The sequence below is a fragment of the Manacus candei genome, unplaced genomic scaffold (assembly GCF_025592945.1).
Source record: "Manacus candei isolate 608988 ecotype Guabito, Panama unplaced genomic scaffold, ASM2559294v1 h1tg000002l, whole genome shotgun sequence".
Classification (NCBI taxonomy): domain Eukaryota; kingdom Metazoa; phylum Chordata; class Aves; order Passeriformes; family Pipridae; genus Manacus; species Manacus candei.
This window is the reverse complement of record NW_026138050.1, coordinates 1,047,517-1,066,382: the sequence shown is the minus strand read 5'-3', so window position 1 is coordinate 1,066,382 and position 18,866 is coordinate 1,047,517. Positions and strand designations below refer to the sequence as shown.

The 18,866-nt window shown below is 54.5% G+C and overlaps 2 protein-coding genes across 9 annotated transcripts; one reads left to right on the top strand and one right to left on the bottom strand.

Annotated features, from left to right (window-relative positions):
* Positions 1 to 134: 134 nt before the first annotated feature.
* Positions 135 to 8,811, bottom strand: ZDHHC4 (zinc finger DHHC-type palmitoyltransferase 4). Of its 8 annotated transcripts, XM_051802680.1 has the most exons (8): positions 8,126 to 8,256; positions 8,032 to 8,052; positions 7,272 to 7,402; positions 4,765 to 4,850; positions 3,459 to 3,637; positions 3,236 to 3,361; positions 2,199 to 2,443; positions 135 to 916 (listed from the first exon to the last, which is right to left on the bottom strand). In XM_051802680.1, the coding sequence occupies exons 3-8, from the start codon at positions 7,392 to 7,394 to the stop codon at positions 632 to 634; spliced, it is 1,044 nt and encodes a 347-aa protein (XP_051658640.1). In that variant the 5' UTR covers positions 7,395 to 7,402; positions 8,032 to 8,052; positions 8,126 to 8,256; the 3' UTR covers positions 135 to 631. The 8 variants fall into 8 exon arrangements, with proteins under 8 accessions (XP_051658640.1, XP_051658795.1, XP_051658736.1 ...); XM_051802835.1 differs by lacking the exons at positions 8,032 to 8,052; positions 8,126 to 8,256 and adding an exon at positions 8,701 to 8,811; XM_051802776.1 differs by lacking the exon at positions 8,032 to 8,052 and having other exon boundaries at positions 8,130 to 8,269.
* Positions 8,812 to 9,133: 322 nt separating this feature from the next.
* LOC127466220 (delphilin-like) lies at positions 9,134 to 16,358 on the top strand. Its single transcript, XM_051776839.1, has 3 exons — positions 9,134 to 9,232; positions 12,667 to 13,238; positions 16,116 to 16,358. The coding sequence occupies exons 2-3, from the start codon at positions 12,675 to 12,677 to the stop codon at positions 16,356 to 16,358; spliced, it is 807 nt and encodes a 268-aa protein (XP_051632799.1). The 5' UTR covers positions 9,134 to 9,232; positions 12,667 to 12,674.
* The last annotated feature ends 2,508 nt before the right edge of the window (positions 16,359 to 18,866 follow it).

Below are 18,866 nucleotides of genomic sequence, written 5' to 3'. Positions count from 1 at the left end.
AAACCTGTGATACCCTTCTCTGTCCAGAGATGGGTATGAGGATTCAGTCCAGACTTTCCCATTTTCACAATTTTCAGGCTGAAATGGCATCTCATTGTGAAGGAGCTGAAAACAGGGATCAAGGAAGAGACAGGTAAAGAGATGCAGCACTTTAATGTCCTTCCTGAAATTAAGGTGCTCCACATTAGTACAAAATCTGCAGCAGAACATGGTCTCTAGGTTAAGATCCTGTCAATAACCATCTTTTTTCCAGTTAAATACATACAGCCTGTTGTACTGTTACAGTAATGGGTTAATCATTTCCCACACAAAGATACTCACAAAAGGTGCAGCTTCCTCAGAATTCACAGCAGCTCTGTGTTGGCCCTCCCCAGAGAGAAACATTCACTGCAGGAAGATGGACCAAACCAGCCTCTCCATCCCAGGAAATTCCTACTGGTCCCTGTATCCTGCAGACAGGACTGAGCTGAACCTCAGAGACCTCACAGAGGGAGGGATCTTAACCTTGCTCTGCTGGGGCACCATCAACCCGAGTTCTGCAGTAATCTTGGTCCAAAAGCTGCTTGGGGCATCCAAACCCACTGCTGGAATAAAAATCTTACCAAAAAAGTTTAAAGATGCACAAATATCTTCATGTTTTCTTCTTCCTTTCCAATGCTGTAGGAGGCCTAAAGATTTCCTTTAAATTCCTCCAGATTCCTTTAGAATAAATGTTTTTGTAGACAACTTGTCTGTCAGGGGGCTGTGATGAGGCATGGTGGGACGCCCCAAATCTTCTGGATTTACACCATTCGTTGGTGGTTTGGTTGGTGAAGGCCAAGTACAGACTGAAAGCACTGTATCCACCCAGGACGAGTGTGAGCAGGATAACAAACCCCAGCATGAAGACAATCCTAGGGAAAGTCAAGAAAAGGTGCTGCAAGGAAAGAGAGAAATAACTTAGTTAAAAAAACTGGAGGATTAAATCACATGGCCATTGTAAAACCCCAGCTGGAATGAACATCCATGTGCACATGGAGCTGTGGGGGAGCCCCAGGAACAAGGTCCCAGCCCCGACCCCCACCCAGCTCAGCAAGGCTCCATTCCTCAAGAAACGGCCTCAAGTTGCACCAGGAGAGGTTTAGGTTGGATATTAGGGAAAATTTCTTCACAGAAAAGGTTGCAAAGCATTGTCACAGCTGCCCAGGGCAGGGGGGGAGTCCCCATCCCTGGAAGTGTCCAAAAACCATGTGGATGTGGCACCTGGGGACATGGGTTAGTGGTGAACAGAGCTGAGGTGCTGCTTGATGGTTGGACTTGATGATCTTAAAGGTGTTTTCCACCCTTAACAATTCCATGGTTCTACTTGAGCCTCTGAGCAGAGCATGCAGAGTTCCAGGCATGTATTTTCTCCCAAGCCTTGCTAATATGTGGGAGGATTTTCTACACCCATCTATTTCCAACTGTTTGTGTTTGGAGTTTTGCTTGTTTGTTTTTGTTGTTGTTTTACTTTGTAAAACATTAACACAAACCATCTGAAAACAAACTGCCAAATGAAGGGGCAACAATCTGGTACAACTTTGGGTTTTGCTGACATGATACAGTTTAAGCAGCTCTTTTCTGAGTCAAGTCCCGCTCCTGGGGAGTGGTAATGGCATTGCTCAAACACTTCCTGACCAGGATCCTTTTGTAAGAGTCCAAGGCTGAAACATCTGCTGTCTAGGATGAGGAAAAGGTAAAGCACTTGGTACTTATCACCTCACTGCCACACTACAGGGACGAGGGGACTGAGATAAAAATCACTCAAGTGCTAGAGAGACTCACAGTCACCCTCTGCTTGCATGTGAGAGAAAATATTCCCAGTATCTAAATTCCAGGGTAGTGGGTCTTGCTTTAACATCTCCCTGAGGATGTCAAGGATTGTCAGCTGTTTCCTAAATGTTCCTGCAGTAGGAGGCCATGGAATGTAAATTCATTCTCTGTGAACCAGGTCTGCTGAGTGACAGATACTGGAGACAGAAATCCAAAGAACGGGAGAGCACAAGGAAGTGCCGTGAGAAAAATCCCCCATTTTTCAGGTGTTCTGCCACGGCAGCTTTCCAAACCTAATCAGCTGTGCAAAGCTGCTAAAACTCCCAGGATGGGAACAGCCTGCAGGGAGCGGGGAAAGATTCCTGACAGCGAAGAGCGAGGCCAAACTTTCCGTAGCATCAACTCACCTGGACGAGGAAGGGAATCTCCACGGGGTGCTCCTGGCCCTGGGCATCCAGGTAAGTGCTGTGCAGGAGGTTGGAGAGCTGCACCACGTGGCTGAGGAAGGACAGGGTGATGGCAGCGAGGGCAGCGGCCGTGGCCGTCAGGGACAGCAGGTAGAGCAGGAACCAGGCGGCGTTGGAGGCCCCCACGCAGTTGTTGAGCCACACACAGTGGTGGTCGAAGCGATGCACGCACGTCCCACACACACCTGGGGCAGGGACACCACAGCAGCCTGGTCACGGGGCTGCCAAGGAACCAGTTTGATTTTTACACACCCTGGGATAGCTTTCAACCCGAAAATACGTGAGGATGACGGTTGGGATTTAGCTGACGGCTTCTGAGCCACAGAAATCAGTTACAGATACACATCATAAGAAAAATCACGTGTCCCCCTCTCCTCTTTTATTCACCGAGGCCACAGCTCCAAGGCTTTGGTTTCCCTGACAGAACTGCACAGCAAAGCACCTGAAAGGTAGAGATTGTAGCTCCCACCTCTATTTTAGATAACAGCAAACTCTCTGGCTGAAAAGGAGGTGGTGGACTCCTCCTCCCTGGAAGTGTCCAAGGCCAAGTTGGATGGGACTTGGAGCAATCTGGGATAGTGGAAGGTGTCCCTCCCCATGGCAGGGGGTTGGAACAAGATGGTCTTTAAAGTCTTTCCAACCCACACCATCCCAGGATTCTACGATTCTGTGAAACACAAAATCCTGAACTTATGTCTTGACAGGTGATAATTTGTCATTTAACTTCCAGCTGCTCAAAAACTTGGCTGTTCCTGACCCTGAATTAGACCATCAGAACTGGTAATTTCTGTGAGAAGAAACAGCAACAAAGCAGCTCCAGGGCTGGGCAAATGCAGCTGTGAGCTGGGACCCCAGGAAAACAAGCACAGCCCTGTGTGCACTGAGCTCATCACAGAACAGCTGTAGTGTGAACTGCAGCTCCTGGTGCAGGATTCCTTTGGGAAAGGATCACTTCTCAGGGAAGCTCAGGCCCTTACTGCAGTGCTTGGACCTGGCTGGCTTCTCCAGGGTGCACGTGGGGCACACGGTGCCTCTCTGGAACATCACACCATCATAAGCATAAACCTTAACCAGGGATGCATGGTTGGATTTTGTTATTATACCTGCCAAAGAAACAAGGAAAACAGTGAAAAAAAAAGAGGTTTTCATAGAATTTCCAAGGTTGGTTTTCAAACAGCTCCAGCACGAGCATGAGCTTACCAGGATTGGCCCGGGAGCAGAGCAGGAAGCAGCCCATGTTCCCAGCCAGCAGCAGGTAGGGCAGGAGGAGGAGGAGGAGGTGGAATTGCAGCTCCCAGCAGTACCCAAACACTTCCCAGGTGTATTCCCCAAACACTGCAGCCTGCAAGGCTATGTGCAGGACAACAAACAAACAGCTCCTGGAACAGAAAGGGGACAGTCTATTTAATACTCAGCATCCTGATTAACAGGTCAAGTACACTCAGAGGTGATCAAAGACTTTCCAAATGCAAGGAGACACCTCTTTTAGGTTTTCAGGCCAGCATGGATTGCATATTAATAGTGTTTTCTCCATCCACTGGCTTCTCTTTCTCTTCTTCCCACATACACTCCTTTAAATATGCCAGTTAAATTCACTGCATTATTTCAACGCCCTTTGGATTTTTCTTCCCTGTCAGTACAAAGTCTCATAATCACTTTGCTGCTGACAAAACATGCCACAGTAACAGGCCATAAAACATTCTGCCAGAAGACATTTGCTGCTCTGACAGCAAAGAAAACTCCAGTAAACAATTTCAAAAACACTGTAGTAATATGAGCAGCTGCATGAAGTGGCAGGAGGCTGGCAGAGGTGGACAGCAGTTCAGTGCACGGGGGGTCCCAGTGTCCCCAGCAATCTGACAGTGTCACCTCTCTGTCCCAGGCTGGGTCACAGCAGAGGATCTGCAAAACAGGCAGCACAACAAGCTCAGCACACACAGCACAGCTGGAGATGTTACACCCTGAAGTGTCCGTCACACTGGAGCTCCTGTCCCCAGGGAAAAGGGATTTAAATGATTCCCGAAGCACCAGAGTTTACAGACACTACAAAATCCACCTGAATCCAGCAGACTGCACTTTGGCAGCTGGGCAGCTTCCCTTGAGCCACCTGGACATCCAGGCTGCTGGACTAAGACTAATGGGATTTGAGGGAGAGGAAGGAGCCTGCGAGTCTGTCTGACTCCATCTGCAGCTGCCACAGAGGCCGTGGTAATTCCTGTGGGGATGCAGCTCCCACCAGTGCGAGCAACATCTGTTACTGAGCCACATTATCTTCATTTGTCAATATGCTCAAATGTTTCAGGGCACCACCTTCTAAACAACGAGCAAGGAAGAGAGAGACAACAGCGTGGCAAACCTTAAAGGGAACCTGTAACCCCTGACAAACATCCCTAACGAAGAGGGAACATCTCAGGATAATACTGAAAGCTCTGATGGTGGCAGGAGAGCCCAACAGCAACCACAAATATTAGTGAAAAATAACACCAAAGGCAGGAAAGGGCAATACCTGGTGTGGAAGAGCCTGTGCAGTGCCCCGTGTGCCACCCTGTGTGCCACCCTCTGCAGCTGGGTGGGGATCACCAGCGAGAGCACCTGAGGGAAATGGAGACACTGTGTTACCTGAACTGCACATCACCTCTGCCTTGGGCAAGCTCAAATTTAAACACAAGCCCCCAGCCCCTCAGTTCTGTGTTTGTACTGTCACAGCACTGGGGAGGAGTCTCATTTTCAGGAGCATCTGAGCTCCTCATCACAGAACCAAGGTTGGAAGAGACCTTCAAGATCATCCAGCCCAACCATAACACACAGTCATAGAATCATTTAGGCTGGAAAAGCCCTCCCAGCCCATGGAGTCCTCCCTGTGCCTCATCCCCCCCTTTTCCCCCAGCCCAGAACACTGAGTGCCACGGCCAGTCATTCCCTGGACACCTCCAGGGGTGGGGACTCCAAACCTCCCTGGGCAGTTCCAATTCCACACCTTCCATGAGGAAAGGGCAGAGGCAGGCATGCTGCTGAGGTTACACATTCCTGGGAGCCCAAACAAACGTATCTGGGTTAATGTGTGAAAGTTCTAAGGAGCTTAGGGTGGGTGTAGGCTGGGCACTAGTTAAGCAGGGGATAGAACTGAGCAATTCCCCAGCTACAATATGCTCCATCAGGCCATCTGACAGATCAAGTGAAGATAAGCAAAGGGATAAAGCCTGCTGGCCTCCAGAAAAAGAAAAAAAACCCACAATCCAACCAAACCCCCAAAAATCTGGTTTCTTCAACTGGTCTGATCCAGCCCGATGGCTCCATGTCTAATTGCCCCTTCAAGCACAGTCCAACGTGCTGAGGGAGGACCTGCCTGTGAGGGAGGACCTGCCTGTGCTCATGGGGTGAATCCCCAGCCATGGCCTGTGCCTGTGCCTGGCTCTGCTCCGAGCCCACACATCTCTATAGCAACACACAGCTCCTGGAGGAGGAATTAGAGCAGCTGAGCCTATTTCTGGCTGACGTGGAAAGAAAATATGCAGCGAGAGCTTCCTGCCTCAGATGTGAAAGACCAGGAGGCAAAAAGCATATGTGGAGTTGAGAAGATGCTAAATATTTTGGTGATAACTGGTGCGTCTCGTCTCAGCGGTCCAAGGGGCAAGTGTTTGTAAGAAGAGGCTTTTCAAAGCCTGCTGCCAGAGGAGACACAACCCAGCAGGAAAGCACCCTGAATGCAACCTCAGCAGCCTTCCAGGCTTATACCCTTCATTATTTACATACTTACATTATTTACATTCATCAATTACAGCTAGAAGTGAAACTAAAATATTGTCCAGAGAAACTCTTTAATCACAGAACCATGGAATGTCCTGAGTTGGAAGGGACCCAGGAGGGTCATCCAAGTCCAACTCCTGGCCCTGCACAGGACACCCCAACAATCCCACCCTGCCCCTAAGAGCGTTGTCCAAACTCCTGTTGAGCTCTGGCAGGTTTGGGGCCGTGACCTCTGCCCTGGGGAGCCTGTTCAGGTAAAGTATTGACTATATTCACATGGATTTACTTCATATGTACAAATATCAATTAATTTCCTCCAGACAGTGGCTCCACACCACAGCAGTATTTTAATTCCTGCTTGTTAAACGTTTCTATTGAGAAATGGGGGAAAATAATCAATTTCTCTGCACAGTGTGTCCATAAACCAAGATTGAGTATAATACTAGTAATGAAAATCAAAGTCTGTCTGAACTCCTGTGAACAGCATTAAATCTAATCTACAAGTGAAGTGATAATTCTCTCATCATTTCCCTTCCAGGAGTACTACAGCTTTTTTTCCCTTTTCATTCAGACACAGCCCAACAGACAGAAAAACGAGCTGGTGCTTTTCCAATTCTCCGTTTTGACAATAAAATGCCAATTCTTAATCCTCTTTTAAAACTCTTCATTCCTCCCTCTTTCTTAGTGTGTAACAGCCTGCAGCATTAATACACACATTAAAGAGCTTCCCCTAAAATATTTGCCACCAGTTATAATTCTCTATTTTAATCCTTAAACCTCCCCCATCTTTTTCCCCTCAATGACAGCAACAAATAACATAAAACTGAAAATTCCCGGGGCCTGATTATTATTTAATTTCTCAAAGCTGACATGTTGTGGTGTCACAGAAAAGGTGCTTCCAGCATTTTGAGGAGCTCCATCTTCACTCTCACCTCAGATAGGCACAGGCAGGGACAGGAGCTATGAGACTCAAATGGTTTTTTACTACCTGCTTGAGCAGGATTTAAACACCTGAAAGGAAGTTTATTTCTATTTCCAGCCCCACTTCCTTGAGAGCAGTTGTCAAAACAAGATGAAATATGAAATATACTATATTATTACTCTAACCACATACACTGGCATTTTTTAGGGAGCAGAAATAAAGCAGTCACACTAATTTAACACAGTGAAGCAGGGCAGACCACCAGAGCAGGAGATGATCGTTCCTCTGGAAGCTCAGTGCTTTACCTGGCAGCTCATTCATTGCCTGGAAGGCCAGTTCTTTACCTGGCTTGCCCTGGTGACACTCCTTGCGAGGAAACTCTCCTTCCTTCCCGAGCAGAGGCAGAGCAGAGCAGTGACAAGGAGCACAAAGCACAGGTAAACCAAGAAGAGTGTCAGGAAGTCCATCCCGAGCCCTGGAACGAAAGAGAAGCAGCTGTGAGAGCCCCCCAGGGCTGGGTCCCTGCAGCAGGGCCTGGGATTCACTGACCATGGGGATGGAGCAGCCCCAGCCCAGGTAGCACATCCCAGTCCCTCCACCAGCACATCCCAGTCCCTCCACCAGCACATCCCAGTCCCTCCACCAGCACATCCCAGTCCCCTCCACCAGCACATCCCAGTCCCCTCCACCAGCACATCCCAGTCCCCTCCACCAGCACATCCCAGTCCCCTCCACCAGCACATCCCAGTCCTCTCCACCAGTGCACAGGACTGAGGTCAAGCTTTTTAGTGTTTCTGTGAGGGCCAAGACAGATTCACAGAATCCTTCAGGTTGGAAAAGCCCTCCCAGCCCATGGGGTCCCCCCTGTGCCCCATCCCCACCTTGTCCCCCAGCCCAGAGCACTGAGTGCCACGGTCAGTCCTTCCTTGGGCACCTCCAGGGATGGGGACTCCAAACCTCCCTGGGCAGCCCCTTCCAGTGTTTAACAACCCTTTCCATGAAGAAATTTCCCCCAGTATCCAACCTAAACCTCCTCCGGCATAGCTTGAGGCCGTTTCCCCTTGTCCTGTCCCTTGTTCCCTGGGAGCAGAGCCCGACCCCCACCTGGCTCCCCGTCCTGTCTCCCCTGGCATCCCCCCCGAGCCTCCTTTTCTCCAGGCTGAGCCCCCCCAGCTCCCTCAGCCGCTCCTGGTGCTCCAGACCCTTCCCCAGCTCCGTTCCCTTCCCCGCACACGCTCCAGCCCCGGGGGGATCCCGGGGGGATCCCGGGGATCCCGGGACCGCGGAGCTCCCGCCCGGTCCGCGCCGTCCAGCCCTGCGGAAGGGCCCTTCCCAGCTTCTCCAGCGGCTTCCAGCGGCTTCCAGCGCCCTCCCGCGCCCCGGCGGCCCCGCGGGGACCGTTCCCGGAGCGGCCCCAGCGAGGAACCAGCGCTCGGCTCCGGGGGAGGGTTAGAGCCGCCAAAGTGTGAATTAAATGACTTTATAACCCCAGCGTTCTCGCGGCCCCGGGCAGTTACCGGGGGAGCCCCGAGCAGCCGATGCGCTGCTTCCTTCTCCCCAGAGGGTCCGTGGCGCTGCCCTGGCCCGTCCTTCATCATGCCTTAGGAATTTCCAGTAATTCCTTCGGTTTTGTGGCCTTTGTCGAAATGTCTAAAGCAAAATCCTCGTGCCTTATCAGAGCTCTGAGCACCACGTTCCCTTCTCACCCGGAGCCTCCTCACCCTGCCCCGTTGCAGGTGAGGTGGGTTTGCTCCAGCACCTGCTGGATCTCACCTGGGGCCGGGATGAGGTGGGAAAACGCAGGATCCAGCCCTGTACCGCGTCCTCCGTGGTGTCTGACAACTGAAACCGCCCGTGCAGCCGCCGAGGGGCCGATTGGGTTACGGTGCCCGGCTGGAATTTGCCAGAGAAACTCGGCCGGCCGCGGCCGCCGCGTCACCGATCCAAAGGCTCCCCAGCTGCTGGGATGGTTTTCCCAGCTCCGGGTCCTGCCGTGCCGCTGGCTGGAGCTGGGGCAGCTGAGGTAAGAGCTCCAGGGGGGCTCCGGGGGCTTTGGCACCCAGAGGAGATGAATCGGCTTGGTTGGAGGCAGCAGAGGAGGGCAAGTTTCAGGAAGGGACTTTTTTCCCCCTATAAGTTCGAGGCCCCCAGTGCACCAAACCAGACTCTGAGAGAGAGAAATTCAGTCAAAATATTCCTGGGGCACAGGTCTCTTGGTGTGCAGCCTGAGACACTTGGTTCCTGATGGAGGATGGAGGGGAAAAAACATTTTCCCCATCCTACTGAGGCATCAGAATTTCTGCAGGTACAGAAACAGGCTGGTCTGGGACATTGGGTGTCACCTGGCAAGTCTGGCAGCACAGAAGGGACGGGGGTGGGCACGTGGTGGGTTATTTGTGGGTGGACAGGCAGGGTCTGTGTGCCAAGGCCCCTGGGCACAGCCAGGACAGGAGCTGCAGGGAGTGCCACCACGCCGAGACCAGCATCGGCACCACTGGCACCAGCACTGGCACCTCTGAGGAGCTCATCCACTCTTGGTGCCCTCACTGGCTGTGCCCAAGGACAAACCTGCCAGCAAATACCTTAATAGAGGTTGAGACACAGAGAGATGAAACTCATTCAGTCCAAACACTGTGAAAATGACTTAAAAAGTCTTGGCTGGTCAAAATCTGGCAGAAGGTCTTCGAGGAAACCATCTCCATTAGCTTGGGATCCCAGAACTCTGTTCTTGCAAGGATTAAAATTCACTGTCAGTGTTTAAAATGCTCAAGTCACTTAAAAGTGGGGCGGGGAGGGGGAAAGAAGCAATTACTTCGCTGGCTGAAAAAAAGAATTCGTTGCAGTTTTGTCTGTTGGGCAGGGAATAGTGGGAGATGCCCAGAGGTTTGTAGGAGGAGTGTGTGTCTGTGTCAGCACGGGAGGGGAGATCCCCCAATGCCTGGGGATCACTGCTCAGGGAGATCTGTGCAGGAGAACCTGCACAAAAGGAGCTGGAGAGGACAGGAGGAGGAGGAGGAGCGGGAGGAAGGAGGGCTCCAATCCCCTGCGGCAGTGACCATGAAGGGCACGAGTGGGAGGAAGACCCTCCAGCGCATCCTGCTCACCCTGAGGCTGGACAGAGTAGGTCCCTGCAGCTCTCCATCCTAAGGCTTTACCTGATCCCATGTCAGCTCTCCCAGGGGGAGGTTGTTTCCCACCTTTCCCAACACTGCACAGCCCACACTGGAGCCAAGGGAAGGCTGGATTGCTGTGTGGTCCACGAAGAGATGGTGCCACAGCAGGACGTGTAATTCCCTAAAACCTCTTAGTGTGCTAAGCCCCGGGATCCCTGAGTGCTGAGGAAGCCGAGGAGAAAATCAGAAATAGCAGCTTAAGGGACAGTCGGTGTCAGCACGGGGGGCCCTGCGGCCAAACACTCAGCTGTGAGGGCCCCCTGCTGTCCTGCCTGGAGCAGCCTGGATGGGGACAGCTCTCCTGGTGAGCCCCGAAGTTGGTCCAGACTCCCATAACTCTGCAGCAAACCGCGTGTTGGTTGTACTCCCAAAATCCCTGTGTCCCACTCACCAGCGAGGTCCCAGCACTCCCAGGTCCCCCCGGCGCTGTGTCCCTGCTGCTTTGCAAAGTGCTGTCGCTTCAGATTTGCCCTGTGGGTAAAGGATTTCCCTCCACGGGCGCTAATCTGTTTTCCCTCCTTCCAGCTCCTAATTCCCCCCAGATCTGCAGGCTCAGGTCAGCAACAGGCTCAGCCAGGACGAGCACGGCAATTAGTCCGTCCACGCTTCTCTTTGCGATGGAAATAAGGTTAATTAGGAAAGGAAAAGGCAAGAAAGACCTTAGTTCGTGTCTGGCGCTGACCCGGAGCGGCCAGAAGGGCGCAGGGCTCCCGTGAGAAGTGCAGGAAGGGGCAGCCACCCCCTGCCCTGGTGCAGGAGCCGTTTCTGCCACCCCCAGACCGGCGAGGGCTGGGCCCGAATTCCGGGGGCTGCAGCGAGGACGGGGGAGCTGGGAAGATGCTCCCAGGAGCCCTGCGGGTAGGTGGGACTGGCTTCTAGGGGTGATGGAGGAGAATCGAGAAAGCTTCGACCCCTTAGTGGGACAAACCTGCTGCCGGTGAGAGCCCCCGGCTCGCTCGGATGGCCGCGGACTTCTGTAAGTGCTCGAGCCGATGGGCGCAGAGGTGGAAGGGGGGTGCAGCTCCTCGCTGCTCTACTGGGCTTTTCCCGGGAGCTCAGCCCGGAGCAGTGGGGCTGGAGCTGTCCCAGTGCTTACTGGGCTCTTGCTGGAGCTGTCAAAACTTGTGCTCAGCAGCCCCAGGGATGGTGTTTGGTCACAGATGGATTTCATCCCATTGCTGTCCCATGCTTCCCTCAGCTCTTCCCTTCTGGTCCTTGGCATCCACACTGTTAATGTGGAAAACAGCTTTGTTTCCTCTTTAAATAATAACTGTAGTCCCTGATTCTGATTCAGATCAGAGCCCAGAGAGCCACCTGCCCCAGCAGAGGTGAGATGAAGGGGTGAAGGGATGCCTTTGCTGTGCTGGCAGTAGCACAGACCAGAGCAAACTGGGACCTCCTGGGCTGCCCAGGCATGGGGGGGGACACCCCAAAAGCTGCCTTGAGGCTGCTGCTGGGCTCTGTGCCTGTTTGAGGCTTTTTGATCTGAAGAGCACCAAACGCTCAGCATTTCTTGAGCGATGCTGAGTCTTCACAGTCTGTAAGACAATTTGTCCAGGTCAAACAGCTTGGTTTCATTTTTGTAAGAGCTTAACGTGTGTTCAGTAACACAGATGGAATAAACATGGGAGTAAAAAGCATTTTTACAGACAGATGGGATCAAATGAAGAAAACTACATGTGAATTATTTTAGTGAGGGTCAGCACATCATAGAATCACAGAGTGGGAGGGTTGGAAGGGACCACAGTGAGGTCATCTGGGCATAAGCAGCATGGAAAGGGCACCCAAGTGCACCGTGCACATCAGCTGGTCAGATTTACCTTGGGCAAAGACAGCTCCTGCAGATGTTCAGGGCTGATGTGCCCGATTTCTCCTTGAGCATCCATGAAGCCTGTCTGAACCCTTCTCATGAATCACAAACAAATCCTTCTGAAAATCCTCATCTTGCCATTTCAGGATGCTGTGATCAGGACAATCCATACACAGGACAGGGAGGCACAAAGAAACGCTCCCAGGAGAGCCGAGAGGATCTGGCAAATTCTAATGAATTTGCAGTAATTTTGTAGTTGCAAACAGCTAAAATACTGAGTGTTGAGAAGAGCTGGTTAAAGCTGGTTAAAATCAGGTGTTTTTAAGTCCTTGGATCATCTGTTCATTAATATGCTTTGCCAGGAAAATTAAATAACTATTTTCCCAGAGAAATAAACACAAGCAGATGCCTAAATACACCTCCAGGGGAGAAGGGGTAGGTGGGTGCCACTGACACGAGAGACAGAGGCTGTGCCAGGCCGTGGTCTGGGTGCCATGTGTAGCCGAACCTTTCCAGCCAACGTGGCCTCCTCACTGCTAATGGCACTGCCAGCAGCCAGTGATAGAAGAAGAAAAGCTGCTATTTTAGGGAAATCTAGGGCAAATCCAGTATCTTGGGGCATTTCTTCCTGCGGTGAGGAGGGTACAGCACAGACTAGAACCCCCCATGCCACGGGATCCACGTGGCATCTACAGGAACTATCCTTAAGGGCAGGAAAGCCACCACAACTCCTTTCTTTCCCTCTTTCTTTTCCAGTCACAGCCATGCCGGCAACCAACCAGGGCTGGCCCGAGTCCTTCGGCTTCCAGATAGGCGGCTGCGGCCCGTGCTACATCCTGCGGGTGCAGGAGGGCAGCGCTGCGGCGCGGGCGGGGCTGCGCCCGGGGGACGAGGTGCTGGAGATCGAGGGCCAGCCCGTGTCCGAGCTGGGCTGCGAGGCACTGCTGGCGCTGGCCCGGCGCTGCGGCAACGTGCCCCCGAGCATCGGCGTGGTGTCCCGCCTGCAGCGCGCCAGCCTCCCGCCCGGCCCGCGGGGATGCTTCGGCTTCGAGCTGGCGAGCGGCAGCCCCCCGCGAGTGGCCACCGTCAGCCCCGAGTCTCCCGCCGCGGCCTGCGGGATCGAGCCGGGGGATTACGTGCTGGAAGTCGATGGGATGCCGGCGATGCTGCCGGAGGCGGCGGCCGCCCTGGCGGGGTCGTGCGGCGGGCGGGCCCTGCGGCTCGGGCTGCTGCGGCCCCAGCGCGGGGCAGCCACGGGGGACCCCGCGGGCAGCGGCGATGCCCTGCGCCGGGACAGGAGGCAGAAAGCGCAGGAGTTCAGCAGGAAGGTAAGGCCGGGTGTGGGGAGAGGGCTGGGGCACTGGGCACCCTCTGAGCCGAGGTCTAGAGAGTCCCACATTTAGCAGTGTGCTTGGATGGGGGGATGCTCCTGGCTGGGTCACCAACCTGGGGTGCGGATTTGGGGCATGAACACCAGAGAGAAGGGTCTGATAATTACTTGGGAGAACAGGTGGATGGTGTGAAGAGCTTGGAGATCCCCTGGGGTGACCCCAAGTACTCATTCCTTTGCACTGCAAGTGTTGGGGAAACTCACAGGGGCAGATCCTGCTCTGCTGCGTGTCTGGATGTCCCTTCAAAGTCTGAGCCTGTCACCCTGCAGACATTTTAGTTCTTACTTTGTTGCAAAAGAGAAAACATCAATTTGATTACATCTTCATTGTGTTCCCGAAAGTTTCCTAGTGGGTGTTTAACCAAACACATTGCCTCGTGCTAATTATAAATTTGATCACACTTGTTTTTTCAATCTTTCTAATTTCCATTTCAAAGTAGCCTTTTAAAATGCTGTTATGAAAATAACCAGGCTGGTGGGGTTTTTTTTTGATCCCAAGTTAATAAAGGAACAAGACATCCATAAAGAGATTTGTGGGTATCAGGCAAATCCCCTCAGTCAGCTTCTACATTAAAGATTTACAAATACACACTGAGGTTTGGATTCATAGGGCTGAGCATGGCATGGGAAACAGATACCTGCTGATTACAGGAGATTATCGAGGAGAGGAGGTTGTTCCATCCACCTCCATCTCATGAAGCCACATTAAGCCAAGCAAAAGATTCTTGGGTGACCACGGGAGAGCAAGTTGGTTACAGTGCTGCAAATACCTGATCAGTCTCTGTCTCCTCCCTTCACTGCTGAGCATGAGCACCCACAACACCTCTGCCACCTCCCTTCCCTGCTGAGCAGTGAACATCCCCATCAACACCTCTGTCACCTCCCTTCCCTGCTGAGCAAAGCTACCTGTGACAACCCCAGAGGGCCTGGACAGAAACAGGATTGCAGAGAACAGAGGATTGTGCCGCTGGCTTCTGGATGCTGGAGCACAGCTCAGCTGGAAAACGCCTCTCTAGAGGGAATGAACAGGGCAGATGTTTGAAGTGGCTTCATTTTTTCACATGATGTAGAAAATAACAAACCCAGAGGGGTGCCTGACCCCCTCGCTTACCTGGGAGCTCAGCTCTGGCAGGGTGCTCCTGCCCACCCGGCGCCAGGCTGGAAGGTCAGAGGGTGCTGGTGGCTCGTTTTTCACACCTGCACTGCCCACAGGTCACTTTTTCCCAGCCTCCTTCATTCCGTAGAGCCCTGGGTTGAGTCACACCCGCCTGGCAGACAGAGCAGTGGCCACATCAGTAGTGTTGGGGCAGGGCTGGAGCTGGGCTGGTCCAGTGTCCCAGCAACCTGAGGGCATCACCAGGAGGCAGTGGAGGTGATCATGGTCTCAGTCCCAGGTCTACATCTCCTCTTGTCCCCTGCATGCTCAGGGACACTCTGGGGGCTGTATGAAGGGTGGCAGCACCCCCATAGTGGTGGAGTCCCCATCCCTGGAGGTGTCCAAGGAATGACTGGATGTGGCACTCAGTGCTCTGGGCTGAGTGACAAAGTGGGGATCGGTCACAGGTTGGACTCCATGGTCTGGGAGGTCTTTTCCAACCTTAATCATTCTGTGATTCCCACCCACCCTGCAATCTCAGCCCAGGCAAAAATTTAAGAGCAGCCCTCTGGGATGCATCCCACCAGGAACACCACAGGCTGTCATTCCTGTGCTGGACCTGGGAACTGAGAAACACCCGAGCCTGCCCAGGGGACGCTGCTGCCGTGGCTGCCCCAGATTTGGTGACCTTGAAGTGCTGCTGCTGCCGGAGCTGCCGCGGTGCCTGCGCAGAGCCAGGGGGGCTGTGCTGGGGTCACGGTGCTGCTGTCAGCCTCCCCAGGGAGCTGCCAAGTGGGACAAGCACCTGGAAGGAATGGCTCTTCCCCTTCCCTGGGCAGGTGATGCCTGCTGGCTCCCTGGCAGTGCCACCACAGGGGTGCACACAGAGCCCTGCACCCCCCCCCCCCAGTGCCCTGGGCAAGGGTGAGGGGCTCCTCTCTGCTTCCTGCTGTTAAACCCAGCAGTTACACCTGCTGTCAGCACAAAAACATCCCCTTGAAGGAAAATCAAACACACACAGGTGTGGTGGGGCACTCACAGGGAGTTCTTGCATTCCAGGCACATGCTCCAGATGAGGGACCAGCTCCCATTGCCCAAGGAAAAGAGACAGCCCCCCAGCCCGGGAAGAGGTGCATAAGGAGGGTCCCATGCAGGGTAATTGGCTCGATGGTAATTAGGTAATTACTCTGCATGTTGCAGGTGGAGAGGACAGGACAGCAAGTGGGAGCTGCCAGTGCTGTTTCCAGGGCTGGTGCTCACCTTCACACTCCCTCTCCCCATTTCCCAGCAGCTTCCCAGTGCTAAAGGGAGGACAGTGCAGGGGATCAGAGAGTGATAGATGAAGTATGAAGATTAAATAGCTCCAAAAGCCCATTGCAGTGTCCTCTGCCAGGCAGACTCCAGACTGATCCCATTCCTGCTGTGCCAGAGCCACTCCTGTGGGGTCACTTGTGACCCAGAAAGTGTGGGGTTTGGGGTCATGCCACTGTCCTGGTGAAATGTTTGGAACAGCAATTCCAGGGATGCGTGTGAGACTCCAGCAGTGCTGTGTGATGGGCTGCTGTCTGAAGTTCCCTCTCCTCCCTGCGTGGTTCCCCCCTCGTGTGCTGAGCAGGTGGTGCAGGGAGCTGGACACGTTTCCACGTGGCAGTTCCTCCGTGCATACGGTTCCACTGCTCAGGGGCCCTTCCCTCTCCTCTCCTGGCTCCCCCGTGGCAGGTGGACGACATCCTCGGAGACCAGCCAGAGCTCAAGGAGAGGGTGTTCACCGTGCTGAAGCAGTACGCGGCCGAGAGGAAGGTGGAGTGCCTGGCCTATGCCCTCTGCATGGTCCTCACCCAGGAGTCCCACCAGCACCTCATTGACAATATCAGGTACAAGGTGCCACCTCCCTGCTGCCGTGGTGCCATCAAACCATGGGCGTCCACCCCTCTGCCCCCGGTGAGGGGTGAGCAGCGCTGAGCGGTGCACGCATGGGCTGGGAGGTTCCTGTTGGGAAGGGGTCGAGAGGATCCTGCAGGGAGGATGCCAACTCCCTTATCAAGGGACAGCTGAGCTGAGCTTGGTGGCATCTGAGCCTGGCATCCCTGTGCCCGCCAGCCTGGGTGGCTGTCCTGCCCAGGACGGATGGGTGGACATCCCCCCCACCAGGAACTGTGGTCACGGGCCCTACAGAGCCACCACCTCTGCCTGCAGCAGGGGACAGGGCTCCCATTCCTGGCTGTTGTTGGGAAGGGAGATGGGATTAGCTGCAGAACCACTGGAGATTCCCCAAGAGCCTGGCCAAAAAATAAACTGAGTTCTGCAGGGTGAGAGCTGGAGGTGGGCGAGGGCTCAGCCAGGGCTGCCGGAGCTCCAGCAGCAGGAGCAGCTGGGGGAGCTCTGCTGGGCCCACGGGCTGCCTGGGCTGCTGGGCAGGGGCTGCACATCCCAGGGTGCTCTGGCAATGCTCCCCTTGGCTTGGGATCCCCGGAACCTCTTGAGCCCCTGGAGCAGCGGCCGTGCCAAGGGGGTGCAGCCGATCCGCTGCTCTTCCGCAGCGTGGCTGGCACTGGAGACAGAGCTGGTGCTGGCACAGGGACACGTGGTGGGATTATGGCCAGGCTGAGATGATGGCCATTAGGGAATCAGGTCTCCATCTGGCCCCGCTCCGGGCCCGGCTTTCCAATTCCTGCTTTAATCAGTGGAATTGTAAGATATTACAGTTTCCATAACAACGCCCCGGTGCCGGGGTCTCCACCGGGCTGGCGCTGGGGAGGACGGGGGGAGCGGGTCGGTGGCCCTGTCACGCAGCATCCCACTGCTCTGCTGTGACTGCATGTGGGTCCCCTACAGCCCCCCCACACCTGGGGACGATGGCACAGACCCCTGCAGGGCCAGGGTGCAGAGAGGACCATCATCTCCCCATATCCACCTTGTCCAGGTGCCCATGTCCGGGCTGTCCTGTCCCCACTGGGCATCCTGGAGGGACCTGGCCTGCAAACAGCTGGGGCTGGGGGCAGGGGTGGATGGCACCGAGCCAGGCCTGAGCCATCACCCTGAACTAAATCAAAAAAGAAACCCACCCCCCACAGTTCAGGAAAATTCTTTTCCCCAGCAAGATCTGTGGAAATGCCTCGAATGCCTTCGCTATCCCCTTTGTCATCATCCTCAGGGAATTATATGGGATTACTTCCCCCCACAGAGGGGATTTGAGTAAGTGTCCAAATCTTCTTCTGGACCCAAGCCCCTCTGTGGGGGGCACAGCAGGTTCCCCCCAGGGTGTCCCCATCCCAGCAATCCCCATGTCAGTGAGGGGAGCGTGGCTGGAGCTGGTGCTGCTGTCCCCCCGACGGGAGCAGAGCTTGCCCCATACCCACCCCGTGATGTTGTAGGGCAGCACCCCAAAAAACGGGGTCAAACCCCCTGGTTGGCCCATGCCCCCGTGTGAAATGTTAACGCCAGGGCCTGGGCAAGAGGCGCCGCAGATCAGGCAGCTAATCTGGGTTTAATGGAAATGAAATATTTAGCTCAGGGAAAAGATTTACCACATAATCTTAATGAAATGAAGTCAGGAAAATAAAAAAAAAAGGTGCTTTGGAGACCAGGTTTCCCAGCTGCGGGTGCTGGGGGGCAGTGCTGTGTGTGCTGCCGTGCCTGGTCCCAGGTGCTGATCCCGGGCTCTCCCGTCTGTCTGACGAGTTTGCTTCCAAGAAAGAGCTTTCCGTGTTTTACTCTCACTGAAGGTGGTGAGGGCTCCCGAGTGCTCTGGATTTAGGGGTGCTGTGAATTCCTTGATTTCCACGTGGCTCAAACGGGTTCAGTCCATTGGTGACTGAGGAGGGGGTTTGGGGTCTGTGCCACGTGGGGGTCCATGCAGGGGGGTCCCAGCTCTGACGCCGTGCCCAGGGGTGGGGTGCCAGTGTGGGGTGCTGGTGTGGCTGTCGTGCCTGTCCCCAGGGCACGGGGCAGCCACCCTCGGGCAGGGTGTGGGTGCAGTTCAGGTGAGCAGAGCCCATTGGAGCTGACCCAGGGAGTGTCCTGGGGTTTGTCCTTTGGGATACCCCATGAAGGGCTTGGGATCATGGGGGTGTCCATCGGCATCCCTGCGAGGCTGTGCCCAGCTCTCCGTGAGCTCTTTCCACCCGGGATGTGGGGGGCAGTGCCACACACCCCAGACCGTGGCCTCACCCGTGCCTCCCACCCTGCAGAGCCTGGAGGAGAGGAGCCCTCGCAGGGCTGGGTGAGCCACTTCCATCCAGTAATGGGAGTGCCATCGGCCAGGGATGGGCAGGGATGGTGGGGCGATGCTGGGGGCGATCCTGGGGTGATGCCAATAAGGGTCCCCCCCGATCCCCCGGCCCCGGGCAGCTGCCCGAGCCCGCTGTGGGCACACGGTGGTGGCCGCGGGTGTCAGTGTGTCCCCTGCCAGGCAGAGCCAGCGGCCGGTACGTCCCCGTCTCCCGCTGACCCTCGCGCTGGCCTGATTGG

What these genes read in the sequence shown, in the direction of transcription:
- ZDHHC4 (XM_051802219.1), bottom strand. Translation starts at nt 7,670, where the DNA reads ATGTGCTGGTGGAGGGGACTGGGATGTGCTGGTGGAGGGGACTGGGAT. An exon ending in CACAGGCTCTTCCACACCAG is followed by an intron (nt 3,638 to 4,764) that starts GTATTGCCCTTT and finishes TTTCTGTTCCAG; the next exon opens with GAGCTGTTTGTTTGTTGTCC. An exon ending in AGCCAGGTCCAAGCACTGCA is followed by an intron (nt 2,444 to 3,235) that starts GTAAGGGCCTGA and finishes TCCCTGCCCCAG; the next exon opens with GTGTGTGTGGGACGTGCGTG.
- LOC127466220 (XM_051776839.1), top strand. Translation starts at nt 12,675, where the DNA reads ATGCCGGCAACCAACCAGGGCTGGCCCGAGTCCTTCGGCTTCCAGATA. An exon ending in CGCAGGAGTTCAGCAGGAAG is followed by an intron (nt 13,239 to 16,115) that starts GTAAGGCCGGGT and finishes CCCCCGTGGCAG; the next exon opens with GTGGACGACATCCTCGGAGA.